Source organism: Mesoplodon mirus (assembly GCF_964341445.2).
Source record: "Mesoplodon mirus genome assembly, chromosome: 18".
In the NCBI taxonomy this organism is placed as follows: domain Eukaryota; kingdom Metazoa; phylum Chordata; class Mammalia; order Artiodactyla; family Ziphiidae; genus Mesoplodon; species Mesoplodon mirus.
Genome location: NC_138994.1, coordinates 8,477,498 through 8,491,594, shown reverse-complemented (window position 1 = coordinate 8,491,594; position 14,097 = coordinate 8,477,498). Strand labels below are relative to the sequence as shown.

At 37.5% G+C, this 14,097-nt stretch overlaps 1 protein-coding gene across 1 annotated transcript in view; it reads left to right on the top strand.

Moving 5' to 3' along the window:
- NSF (N-ethylmaleimide sensitive factor, vesicle fusing ATPase) overlaps positions 1-14,097 on the top strand; it is a 160,973-nt gene that overhangs the window by 108,236 nt on the left and 38,640 nt on the right. Inside the window, exons 13-15 of the mRNA XM_082603461.1 lie at positions 4,364-4,459; positions 7,875-8,031; positions 11,106-11,239. Coding sequence (XP_082459587.1) covers positions 4,364-4,459; positions 7,875-8,031; positions 11,106-11,239 — 387 coding nt within the window. The remainder of the gene's footprint in view (positions 1-4,363; positions 4,460-7,874; positions 8,032-11,105; positions 11,240-14,097) is intronic.

The window sequence follows — 14,097 nt, the reverse complement described above, 5'->3', positions numbered from 1 at the left end:
TGAGAGGCCCGCGAACCGCAAGAAAAAAAGAAAAATACTGGAGACCCAGTGGGGAGGAGGATACTAGTACCACTGCATTAAAACAAAACAAAACACATTGAGAATGCCAAAGGACTGGACAGTGTGGGAAGTATAGTATTGGGTCCTTTATAGAATGGATCCATTCATTTCATTCATCCATTCTTTCTCCTTGCCATAAGAAATGTCTTAGAAAAAGTGATGCTGACTTCAAGAAAAATTGTATAAAGGATGTGAAAATTGCTCCCCACCGTACCGATCTTTCACCTCAGACCACATTAGTGCTTCTTGATACTGTAATCCACAACAGCTAGTTTATTAGGTATCAGATTTTTCATATGCATTAGCCACTGAATTTTTATCTTATTTAGTCATTTGTCATTTTTATCACAATAATCTTATCCCAAAGTGTCCCTAAGCCATTGTCAAGAAACATGCTTTCTTTAAGCATGTGTTGGATTTATTTACACACGAGGCAATGAGAAACGGTGGAAAAATCACAAGTTTTGTAGTCAGAAGGTGTGGTTATGTGTTACAGTTCTTCCCACTGTTTTTGTTTCTGGTCTGTCAAGGGGAAATGACTACCTATTTCATCAAGTTTTTGTGAAAATGAAATCAAATACTGTTTGTGGAAGTGCCTTACAAACTATATAAATGTTTACTTCCATTTTTGTTATTATTGGCTGATCTGAGAGGATACTGTATACATCCTTTTCAATATCTGAGTTTCTGATTTTTGTTGACTATTTGCAGTTATAATATTTCTGATTTAAAGCTAAAATATTCACCACCACTGTACGGAATATGTTATCCTTTTAGATTTGCAAGTAAGAAGTAGTGCAAATAGTGGACATTATTTCCCGCACTTTTTCCATGTGGTTGAATTATCTTTAACTTAAACTTCAGATGATGCATATAGGCTTGTGATCAACACCTTTTGTACCAAACAGCTTTTGGGTTTTTTGGGTATCAGTGGAATATCTAATGCAAGGGACTTCACAGGTACTTCGGGGAAGGGAGAGATATCTAAGACACTAACCTCACTACCAAAAAAGAAATAGTACTAACATTTACTTTCTTTTCTGCATTTAAAAAAATCTGCACCGTCCAGGTCTTTAAACATTGTTTTCCCAACAAGATTCTTCCTCAGTTGAACAAAAGACACACAGTTTTAATATTCTCATTTCTGTACATATTTATAGCTTTACTAGTAGTGATTGATGAGCAAGTACTTAATTTGAAACTTATGACTTACAGTTGGTGTAGAACTTATACACAACATTCATCTGTTTATTATGATGTTCTTTCTTTGTATTATAAAAAGCCATTATTGGGAATTCCCTGGCAGTCCAGTGGTTAGGACTCGGTGCTCTCACTGCCAGGACCTGGGTTCAATCCCTGGTCGGGGAACTAAGATCCTGCAAGCCGACTGGCGTGGCCAAAAAAAAAAAAAAAAGCCATTAATAGTGTTATTTTGCTTCCTTTTCAAAAGAATTAGGTTTAAACAAAGTCAGGTGGAATAAACTAAACAAGTCTTCCCTGTTAAACTGTTCTTTCAGGTTTTTTGAAGCAAGTGGAAAATCCAGTCATGAACACCTGATGTGCATGTCATTTGTGCTTGAATCCATGTTTGTGGTCAACTAAAATTCATGTGACATTTGGTTGTTTTTAGCTTGAAAGGAATTTCTGCTTCAGGTAGAGAAGATAACACAAATATCTTCTGCTCTAATCTGTTATAAGGAAATAAATTGAGGACACACACACACACACACACAATACAACTGAATCAAAGCTGATTTATGTTTGCAGAATTGCAATAAAATTCTTTTTTATTTTCTGTAGAATTTTGAATGATTAAGGTCATTCTACCCTTAATTTAAGAGGAATGATAAGAACTTTGAAAGGTCAGATTTAAAAGGTTATGAAATTTAAGTGTGACCACTGGATATTTGCTAGTGTTGAAATACAAGTTTATTAGTTTCTGCAGGTATAAGCTGAAAGATGTTGCCTCTTCCATATTGATTAGCTGTTATAAATAAAATGCAGAAAAAAATCACACTAATTCAGACAAATAAGAAAAGGTTTTCTGAATGAGTAAAAATTCAGAATTGTAGATTTTTTTAAATAACATTTTGCGATTTTGACAAAATAGTAAAATAGTAAAAGTTAGCCAAGAGAAGTCCTTAGAAAACTTATTTTAATGAATAGGTATGAAAGGTTTATCATTGTAGTATTGATTACTTACAATTAGGTGACTTCTGAAATTCCTAGAGTGTCTAAAAACAACTTGTTCTAAAATAACTGTCCCCCAGCCATCTTAATTCACTTTAATTCATTGGGTGAGTCCTTTCTTAGTAGTAAAAATTCCAGGTTCACACCAGCTCCAGTCCTGAAATCTGTCATATTTTTCAGCAAATGCTGAAAGATAGACAAGATATTCCCTTCATATTGCTATATGTTTCTGTCATTTGAATTCAGCTTCACTCTAAAAGGAAATCATAACAGTATTTCATAACACTGTTATGAAAATGCTTGCCTATGCCTCCCTATGTGCATACGAGAATCATTTTCTAGGATAGATAGATAGCCGGATGGATTTTTGAAGACAGGGTTATTACATTTTCTTCTAGTTTCTAGTGTTTATTCTGGTTCCTTTTACAGGTGACCTGTTTTTGTCTCTCAAAAGGTTCTAGAAATTTCTCTTCACCTTTGGTGTTCTGATAGTTTACAACACTGTCTAGACAGATGTGGGTTTCTTTTCATTTACCCTGATCACTCATTGAAACCTTTAAACTGCAAAGATACACCTTTCTTCAGCCGGAGAAATTTTATTTCTTCTGTCTTTTATTGTTTTTTCTCTATCATTCTTTCTTTTCTCTCCTCTGAGACTCCTCTTAGATCAGTGTTAAAACTTCCAGATAGGGCTTCCCTGGTGGCGCAGTGGTTGAGAGTCTGCCTGCCGATGCAGGGGACACGGGTTCGTGCCCCGGTCTGGGAGGATCCCACATGCTGCGGAGCGGCTGGGCCCGTGAGCCATGGCCGCTGAGCCTGCGTGTCCGGAGCCTGTGCTCCGCAACGAGAGAGGCCACAACAGTGAGAGACCCGCGTACCGCAAAAAAAAAAAAAAAAAAAACTTCCAGATACATGTTCCATGCTTTTTAACCATTCTCTCTCACTTTCTGTCATTTCATGGGATTTGGGGCAGGAAGGGAGACAAATAAAAGTGTTCTGTTTACCATCTTGATCTAGTTTTCTGACAGAGTTCTTTTTGTCCCATAAGGCTGAGTTTTACAAAAATGTTTGTCATTTTATTTGTCTCAGCAGTCCATTCCTAAAGGAACATGACTCATATTTTATAATAACCTTTGGAAGGTTGATACTGCTTCACATACTTTGGTTTTGTAGTCAGATTTTTTTGAAGATATGTTTTTTTAAAGCCTATAGTACCATTTTAAAAATTAGACTCACTTGCCTTGTGCTATTGGGAGTGAGCCCAGTCACATTAAAAAGTGTGTTGGTATCTCAATCACTCATCAGGTCCAGGCAGCTCCAAGTGCTGATAAAGGCCTTGATGCTTCTCCAGATGTCTGTTCTAAGTGGTAGCTCCAGGTGCAGTAAGCAGAATATTTGGAGCTGGCACATAGATTCTCAAGCACAGAGTATGAGCAAAAATCAAAGTTGTAGGTCCTTGGTCTCCTAGAATAATGGTTCACAAACCTGGTTGAGCATCAGAACCACCTGTGCACTTTATAAAAATGTAAATGCCTGGACCCTCTGCTGGACCTGTTAAATCAAAATCCTGCAGGGTGGGGCTGGGCATCTATATACGTATGTAGGTGTGTGTGTGTGTATATCTTTAAAGACTCTAGGCGTTATTCTGATAGGCAGCCGAGGATGAAAACCACTGTTCCTGGAGACCCTCTCTAAATAGTTTCTCCTCCTCGTGCCTCATTTTGAAAAATAAAAACAAAAAAAAACGCTATCCAGTGTCCTTTGGTAAAGATATGTGATAATTTACTTGACTGGTACCCTCTTCATGGACATTTAATTTGCCTCCAGTCTTCGGCTATTACAAATTACTCTAGTAGATATCCTGGTACATATAACTTTGTGCACATTTGTGAGTATATCCATGGGATAAACACCTAGAAGTGGAGTTGTTCAGGCAAAAGGCATAATATATGTATATGTAGGGGTGTGTGTGTGTGTGTGTGTTTGTGAATTTGAGAGAGATTTTTTTTGTCTATGGAAATATGCCTTTTATATCCTCAGGTGTTATATTCTTAGGCTGAAAATATTCTTAAATCTTGGAAGTCCTTAACGTTTTGTTTTCATTTCTAATCAGGCCAGTACTAAAGTGGAAGTGGACATGGAGAAAGCAGAGAGCCTGCAGGTGACAAGAGGAGACTTCCTTGCTTCTTTGGAGAATGATATCAAACCAGTGAGTATGAATACTGAGTGATGTATAAGCCAAAAAGAAAAATAATAATTCAGGGGGAAAATAAGTGCCATTTTACCCAATATTTTGGAAGGTTATATCACATGTAGTTTTAAAAAAATCATAAAATCTCAGTACTGGAACTGTCCAATATAAGAAACATCTGTTCAGTAACTCTGATGGCTGGGTAATTAACCAAGACTTACTGAAATATTTCTCATGATAGGGGGCTCTCCATCTTGTAAGGCAGACCGTTCAATTTTGAGACTTTCTAATTATTTGTTCTTAAATTGTTTTGAACTAGAAATAGTTTTCTCATTGGTTCTTATATAATCTGAAGCTATGGATACCTAAATTCATCCTAATTCATCCATCCTTCATATTTTACTTATTATGTTTAAAATTAATTCTCATCTCCTTTCTCTCTCCCTTTCCCCACCCTCCTCCAAGGCATCCCGTTTTCTTGCTCAATATCTCCAGTTCCTCTAACTGCTATAGTTTCTAAAACTTTTAACCATTTTCAGTGCCTTTTTTTAAAAAGGTGTCAATTTTCTTAAAATGTACTCAAAACTCAATAGTCATAGTTTTAGTTTTAGAATACATTATAAGGTCATTAACCCATTTTCCTATAAAACAACCACTCATGTTTGAGTAACCATTATTTGGAATCCTATATTAATAAAACAAATTGTAGAACCTTAAAAAGGTGTGTATGTTGTTTTTCTTTCTTCGATGGACCTTGGGTGCACAGAATTGGATTAACCTTAATCTTTAATTCATGACATGCTGTCATTAGTCTACAGTGTGTAAAATAAAATATGGTATATATTGATTTTTTGAGACTTGCTATTTTATTACATATTTTATTATCAAGTCATCTATATGATCGTGCTGTGCCTCATTTATTTTCATTGCTGAATAGCATCACATTGTGTGACTAACACAATTTGTCTGTTTTCCTGTCAATGGGCAGTTGGAACGTTACCAGTTTTTTGTTATTACAAACAACTGCTGCTAAAGCATTCTTGAATGAGTTTCTCCTAGATATATGTTTAGGAATAAAATGGCTGGGTTGTTGGGTATATGAATGTACAACTTCAAACTAAGACTTTCAAGCTGTTTTTTTCAGTGGTTGAACCAATAAACACTTCCCCCAATAATGTAAAAGAGATCCTGTTCTCTGCATCCTCTACAATACTTGGTATTGTCAGAATTATTTTTTGCCATTCAGTTGGATGTAAAATGGGATCGTGTTTTGGCCTTGATTTTCATTTCACTGATTACCTATGAAGTATTTCTCCATATGTTTATTGGCCATATGAGTATCTTCTGTGAGATGCCATTCATGTGTTTTGCCTATTTTTCTGTTGTATTGTTTATTTTTATTTGATCTGTATAAGTTCTTTATATATCCTTGACAGTAATTATTTGTTGCAAGTATCTCCTTTAAAGACAAAAATCAACTTCTTTTAGCCCTATCTGCTTTTTAAAAAATTAATTTATTTATTTATTTATTTTTGGCTGCGTTGGGTCTTTGTTGCTGTGCATGGGCTTTCTCTAGTTGTGGCGAGCGGGGGCTACTCTTCGTTGTGGTGTGTGGGCTTCTCATTGTGGTGACTTCTCGTTGCGGAGCACGGGCTCTAAGCACGTGGGCTTCAGTAGTTGTGGCTCGCGGGCTCAGTAGTTGTGGCTCACTGGCTTCAGTAGTTGCGGCGCACAGGCTCTAGAGCGCAAGCTCAGTAGTTGTGGTGCCCAGGCCTAGTTGCTCTGCGGCATGTGGGATCTTCACGGACCAGGGCTCAAACCCGTGTCCCCTGTATTGGTAGGCTGATTCTTAACCACTGTGCCACCAGGGAAGCCCCCTGTCTGCTTTTTTATGACTATTCTGACTTTTAAATATAAAATAATTACTTTCAAAAGTTACTCAGCAGTGGAAATGGTTTAATCTTTTGCTGTTATTATTCGTAATAGTTACCAAAAATATTAGAGCCCAGCCTAACTGATCTATCTTAAAATTTTTTCAAGACAGATAATTTGGCTACAAGGAAAGGGCAACTAAGATAACTTAGTTAAGTAAGCAGTAACTTTTATTTATTCCAAGGGTCTGGGGGATAAAACAAAAACTGAAATGACAGGATAAGTAAGGATGACTCATACATATTATATAGCTTGGGAGGGTCACTGTTTTCTGGTTCACGTATCTCAACGCTGTTAGACAAAAGCCAGCCAATCTACATATTTCCTACAACCGCCTTCCAACCGGTATTTATTAGGCTCTTCCTTTATAACTTTTTACACAGCCACTGCATTTACCATATTCAGACCAGGGAATGAGAACTTTACTCTGTACTCAGGAATCAAAGCACTAGTGTATGCAAGGACCAAAGAGTGGTCTGAAAAATGATTTGGTGGCAGAGTAATAGAGTGGTGAGACCACTGTATACTGTTTATAAACAGTATTACAAAGGGTGACTTTCTGTGAGGTGCAAGTTCTAAAGAACTGTTAAAGTTACTCCATACATTGGGGAGTGAAAACTTGACTTGAGGGTTGTGATAATTTTTTTAAATTAGGAATTGTCAAGCTATATGAGCTTTATATTACATTGGGTTATATTTTCCTACTCATTTCTTCTCCTGTTAACCTTGTGGAAATGCTATTCAATTAAGTAAATAAGTACTAAAGTTTTTAACTACTTTTGGTAGCTGGTTTGATGGGAGTTACAATTTGAGATTAGAAGTTGAAAATGAAAAGGGATGTGATTTATGCCCCAATATACAGTACAAATGAAATGATTATATATAGCAATTGCTTTTCTTTCCTTTCCCTAACCCTTCAATCTTCATTACCTCTGCTCATTTCTAGCTCATTCTAAATCTTACATTTACACACACACTTACCTTTTGGTGCGATTCGACTTATATCCCCTACCACCAAGCGTATGTGGACAAGATCTCCTCATTACCATTTCATATTTCCATTTTAATATCTGACACCTACAGTCAGTGTTAGGATAGTATCTTTGTGTGCTGAGCCAACTGTTTCTAATTTCTAAATCCATATTCTCTCTTTCTCTTTGCTCTTGACAGAGGGCCACAACCCATGTACTCCTTATAGAAACAAGCACATTGGAACATACCCTTTCTCAGGGATTGCAAGGGCTTGAGCCCTCACAGAATCTGAGCCTAGAATATATTTTTTATTCCATTAAGTCATGTGAAGCAGTTTTTGCCCCAATTGGGTAAAAAGTTAAATGAGAAATTATAAAAATTTTTTTTTGCTTTTCAGGCTTTTTATATTAATATGGGATATTGCTATGGCCCTAGCATGTAGGAATTATTACTCATCCTTTACACCTTTAAATATTTAATTTTTAATACTGATGCTGAAAATGCTTTAAACTGTCCTTTTCCTTCATAGGCATTTGGCACAAACCAAGAGGATTATGCAAGTTACATTATGAATGGTATCATCAAATGGGGTGATCCAGTTACTCGAGTTCTAGAAGATGGGGAGCTGCTGGTCCAACAGACTAAAAACAGTGACCGCACACCATTGGTTAGCGTCCTTCTGGAAGGTGAGAAAAAATGATGTGATGGCATCAAAAGCTGAAAAAAGAAAAAGAAGCACTTTTACAAAACCATTTAGCACATTCCAGAAAAATGAATTATTTTCAGTTCTAAACCTGTTCATGATTTGAAAATAGCAATCCATTCTGTGTTCCGATATTGTGCACGAATTTAAATCTTCTTGGGTTAGAATGTTACTAATGAATGATAGCAACTAGTTTTCTTATAAGATTGTATCTAAATTTCTGTGTTACTTAATAGACTCTATGATACCACATAATATTCAATTCAATTAAAAAAATATTCACTGAGTATTTACTATGTCTTAGGCATTGAACTGGTTACTGGAGACACAAAGACATTCACAGAGTTGAGTCTGGTCATGAAAAAAGCCATGTAAACAAATACCTAACTACCATGTATGTGTGTAAGGGTATGTGAATGCAAGTCATTTTGCCCAGGGGTGGTCAAAGAAAGTGTTCAATTTAGACTTTGAAGGATCAGTTAGGATTTTACCAAGCAGACAAAAAAGGAAGGACATTCTACCAATTACTTTTTATAGTTATAATTAGTAGAACAACAGAAAGGTTCAGTGAGTCCACATGACAGGGGAATCCAGCCCCTTCCAAAGGGCTAGGGGTGGGGGCTCCCTGAGAGAAACACATTAAGCCAAGACCTAAAGGATGAGGAGAAGCTGGGCGGGCATAGTAACTGCGGAAGATGTTCTAAACAGAGGGACCAGCGTGTGAAAAAGCCCTGGGCTGGAAGGATACTGAAACAGAAAGGGAGATTGGCTAAGACATGAGACTGAAGAAGACAGGAGCCAGTTCATGCAAAGCCTTGTAGACCATGTTAATGATTTAGACTCTGTCCAGGGGGCAGTGGGGAGCCGTTTGTAGGATTTTAAGCAGTGAAGTGACATGATCAGATTTATATTTTCAAAACATCATGACTGCTTTGTGATAAAGAATGGATTAGAGTGGCGAAAATACACAGGAAAGACCAATGGTGAGAAGCAGTTGCATTAGTTTTAATGAGAGCTGATTATGGTTTGAAGTACTGTAGTGGTAGGAGAGATGGAGTTATGTAGACCACTTTGAGAAATATTTAGGAGGGAGAATAAAAGAGACTTTATGATAATTATAATAATGATTACTTAATTATTAAGCATAATTAAGCTAACATTCTTTGAACTCTTAACTATTTGCCAGTCAGTCTACTAGCATTTTACACATACTTTCTCATTTAAACCCCACTTCAATCCTGTGAGGGCAGATGCTGCTGTTATCCCTATTTTGTAGATGAGGAAGCTGAAGCTTAGAAATAGTAAGTAGATTGAAAATGGGGAGAGATCAAACATGATCCCCAGGTTTCTGGTATTCACTGCTGGTAAATGTTATTGTTCACTAAGACTGGGAACGCTAGTGGAGAAGTACATTTCAGAAAGAAAGATCATGAGTTCAGTTTTGGACACATTAAGTTCATGGTTCCTGTAGGATAATTGAATGGGAAATGTTGAGTAGCCCACTGGATATGCGGGTCTAGTGCTTAGAAGAGAGGTCTCGCTGGCAGTATACATTCATGAGTTGTCAGTATGTAGACTGTTGTTGAATCCATGGGAGTGGATGAAGAAGTCACTTACAGAAAGGGTAGGTTGAGAAGAAATGGGGGGCCTAGGACTAATCTCTGAGGTGTGTCAACATTTAAGGACTAAGTAGAGCAGGAAGAGTTGACAAAGGAGATTGAGCAAGAATAACCAGAGAGGTAAGAGGGGGAAAGAAGAGAATGTGCTGTCACAGAAGACAAGAAAAGTATTTAAGGAAAGAAGAGAGGTATAGCTGATTCACTTTGCTGTACAGTAGAAACTAACACAACATTGTAAAGCAGCTATACTCCAATAAAAATTAATTATAAAAAAAAAGAAAAATAAATAAAGAGGAGAGTTATCAGTTGTATCAAATATTCCTGAGAGGCCAACAGATAAAGTGTTGGATTTGGTGACGTGGCGGCGGTCATTGGTGACCCCGATGGGAGCGTGTCCCATGTAATGGCAATGGAAGCCATAGCGTTTGTTTGAGGATGGATGGAAGGTGAAGAGTGAAGGCAGCTGGCGTAGATGATTATTTAGGGAGGTTCCATTTCGAAGGGAGAAGGCAGAGTAGTGTTGAGAGTAGTGAAGTCAAGAAAGAGGTTTTTTTTGTTTTGTTTATTAAACTGTCAGTAGACTAGAGCATGTTTAAATGCTGTTGGTAAGGCTCCAGGGAAGACGGAGGGGTGAAACATAGTGGGGAGAGGGTACAATCAATAATGTCAGGTTCCTCACAGATGTAGAGAACAAATGTATGGACACCAAGGGGGAAAGTGGGGTGGGGGGTGTGATAAATTGGGAGATTGGGCTTGACATATATACACTAATATGTATAAAATGGATAACTAATAAGAACCTGCTGTATAAAAAATAAAATTAAAAAAATAATAATGTCAGGTTCCTGAGAAGATGGGAAAGAATGATTGGTCAGTTTATGGTTGGAAGAGGGGCACATCTTTTATGACACAGAAGGGGAGGAAGAGATGTCTAAATATAAGTAAGTTTGTAGCTTTGGTTGCCTTCATGAGAAGACCTGAGTCTTTAGTTTCCTAGCTCTTTAAGTCACATTTGCTTCTAATAAGGCAGTTTTCCCTGCCCCTAATATCACCTCCTAAGAAGATTGTATTTTTTTGTCAGACAAATGATTTGATAAAACTAATAACATAGGTACTGATATACATTTGAATGCATTCTCTTTTTTTTTTTTTAAGAAGCAAAACCCTTGCATTTTGTATATTTAGCCAGAAGTTTGAAAGATTAAGGTTATGTGAGAAAGAAAGAAGGCATATATTTCAACATACTTTTGAGAAGTGCTAATCAGTTCATTAAATTTAGTTGCTAATAAATAAGAGAAAACATGTCTGCCATGAAATTGTGTCAGGAAATGTTAAGGAGCTGAGGCCTCAGCACATTGAGGATAAAAGTTCAAACTTGTTTTATTCCTCTTTGCTTAGGTTGGCTTTTTTCCCCTGACTTGCTCGTATTGTTATGCAGGTCCTCCTCACAGTGGGAAGACTGCTTTGGCTGCAAAGATCGCAGAGGAATCCAACTTCCCCTTCATCAAGATCTGTTCTCCTGATAAGATGATTGGCTTTTCTGAGACAGCCAAGTGTCAGGCCATGAAGAAGGTATCAAGATGTTTACTTTCATTTTAATTTCCTATCTCTTAGCTGTGTGTGCACGCGCATGTGCATGTGTACGTACACATGTACATATATATCTATCCTTGTGTGTGTGTATATATATATGCCATGGCAGTTATGTTCTTCTCAAGTAGAATTAAACTATCAGCAGAATTTGGTGGGAAACAGCAACTGTTTTAGACATAGTATTTAACTTTGTAATGCTTTTTTTTTTTTAAGATGTTGGGGGTAGGAGTTTATTAATTAATTTTTATTTATTTTTGCTGTGTTGGGTCTTCGTTTCTGTGCAAGGGCTTTCTCTAGTTGTGGCAAGCTGGGGCCACTCTTCATCGCGGTGCACGGGCCTCTCACTATCGCAGCCTCTCTTGTTGCAGAGCACAGGCTCCAGACGCCCAGGCTCAGTAGTTGTGGCTCATGGGTCTACCTGCTCCGCGGCATGTGGGATCCTCCCAGACCAGGGCTCGAACCCGTGTCCCCTGCATTATCAGGCAGATTCTCAACCACTGCACCACCAGGGAAGCCCTGTAATGCATTTTTATTAGAGTATCCTTATCTTCCAAATTATGCTTTGTTTAGTGTGTATTATGATTAATTTTCATTTCTTAAGTTTGTATTGACTTGACTGAAAGATCACAGTTAAGAGTGTTTGAGTAGAGTGGAGCAAATTCATTTAGGATTTTTTAAGTTCTTTCATCAATGTATAAAGTCAGACTAGGGTCAATTAAATTGACTGTATAGTTTGGGAAAGAACAGAGGTGTATCATTGGAAAGATATTCTCAAAACCCCTACAGAAAGATGGTGGTATATTAGATAGTAATCAGTCTGCTTGGCAGACTTAGTGCGGTCCTTGTCTTTTTGCCTTTCTCCAAGTGCCATTTGTCACCTTCTTAATACAGCTGCTTTGAACCACTGGTGAAAGTTAGAACAACATAGAATAGAATCCTAGCACTGAAAGAACTCTAAGATCATCTGGTTCATCGCTCTTCCATTCAAGCAAGTACCATGTAAGGCATTTAGGATAGTAGGCAGTTGCTCATTAAAAACAGAAATCAAAAACAACAAAAATCAATGCTGAACACTCTTAATGGCTGTTTTCACCTCATTTGATTTTCATTGATATTCTTATTTTGCATACTCCCAGACAGTGAAGAAAGATTATTTTTTATATATTTAGTTGAAGTATTTATTTTACTTAAATCCTTTTTTTCATGCTTGATCTTTTATAGATAAGAACTTACTGTAAGTTAAAGAGATGTGAGGGGCTTCCCTGGTGGCTCAGTGGTTGAGAGTCCGCCTGCCGATGCAGGGGACACGGGTTCGTGCCCTGGTCTGGGAAGATCCCACATGCCGCGGAGCGGCTGGGCCCGTGAGCCATGGCCGCTAAGCCTGCGTGTCTGGAGCCTGTGCTCCACAACAGGAGAGGCCACAACAGTGAGAGGCCTGCGTACCGCAAAAGAGATGTGAGAAAATCAGAATGAGGGGAAAGAATCTTGAGAATGGGATTGCTGCCTAGTAAAGACAGCTCAGATGTTCTTTTACCTTGTTCTTAGGCCCTCACTTTATAAAGATGTAGGATAGAATGATTGAAGAGGAAAATACATTCTTTCAAAAGCAGACTCCAAAAAAATACAAGTTTGAGAAGTTAGTCTCATGTTCGTGCAGGTAGCAGAAAATCATTTGTGTAGCTTGCTTGAAATGGATAGAGGAGGCGGAGCTTGGAACAGGATTCCAGGCCTGCACACCAAAACGTCAAGGTAAATATTCTGCATAAGGTCTTTGAAGTTGAGTGTGAAAGCCAGGGAAATGTTGCCAGATACAAGAACTTAAATATCATAGTCTGTTTATTCTGTGTCTGAGGTGAGACCCGTAGTATCTATCCTTCCCAGGAAAATCTGGGCAGGATCACTAGGACCAGTAACCTCCCTAATGTAGGTAGGGGTTGCTTTTCTTTATTTTTTGGTCTTTTTCCCTTTAAAGGGAACCTTTAAACTACTTTCGTTGAAAATTTAAATAGCCCTTGGAATTGGTGGCCATTGAACTTAGCATTTAATTGAACAGCTGATTCTATTTGTATTTTCCTAACTCCATCTATTCCTTATACTTGTTCAAAGTAGTCGTCTTCTGTGCATATGGTAAATTACTCCACTGCTTTCCACCAGCTGCCAGCTTCTACCTCACGTGTACTCTGAGATGTGGGTGGATGGTCCTGGTTTTTTCTATAAAGTTTTTTTTGAAGTATTTTAGGCTCCTGCACATCAAAGCTGCTTTGCAAGTGTGAGATATTATCATTTTTATTATTTCAATCTCTTGCAAATTGACTTGAGGGGGGAAGGTAATATGTGCTGATTTTAGAGGCTTAAATGGTTAAATTAATGGCTTAATAACTTATGATTTAATCTTTAAATTGTTGAAGCCTTTCAAGGTAGGGTTTCAGATGAGTAGAAGGCTAAGGTGTATAAAAATAAGTGTCTATACAAGCTTACTTGAAATGGTTTGGATTCATGATTCACTGTCTGGATCATCCTTGTACCCTTAAAGTTACAAAAATTATTTCTGCTTCAGCAGTATAATAGATTCATGTTAAGACTTTTTGGGTTTTCCTTGGGGAAAAATATTATTCCTTGTGACTAAAGAACAGAACAGAGAAAAGAATGAAGCATAGGTGTCTTAGAAATATATTAGAAATACTGCAAAATCTTTCCCTGCAAATAGTTTTCACATTGTTGCCTAATGATAGATTGACAAAAGCCTGAGGGCTCAAACCCATCTAAAGGTGCTACGTCTTCCAGTTTGCTTTTGAAAATGAAATATTAATGCCATTCTTTAGTAGCTCTAGTCTCCC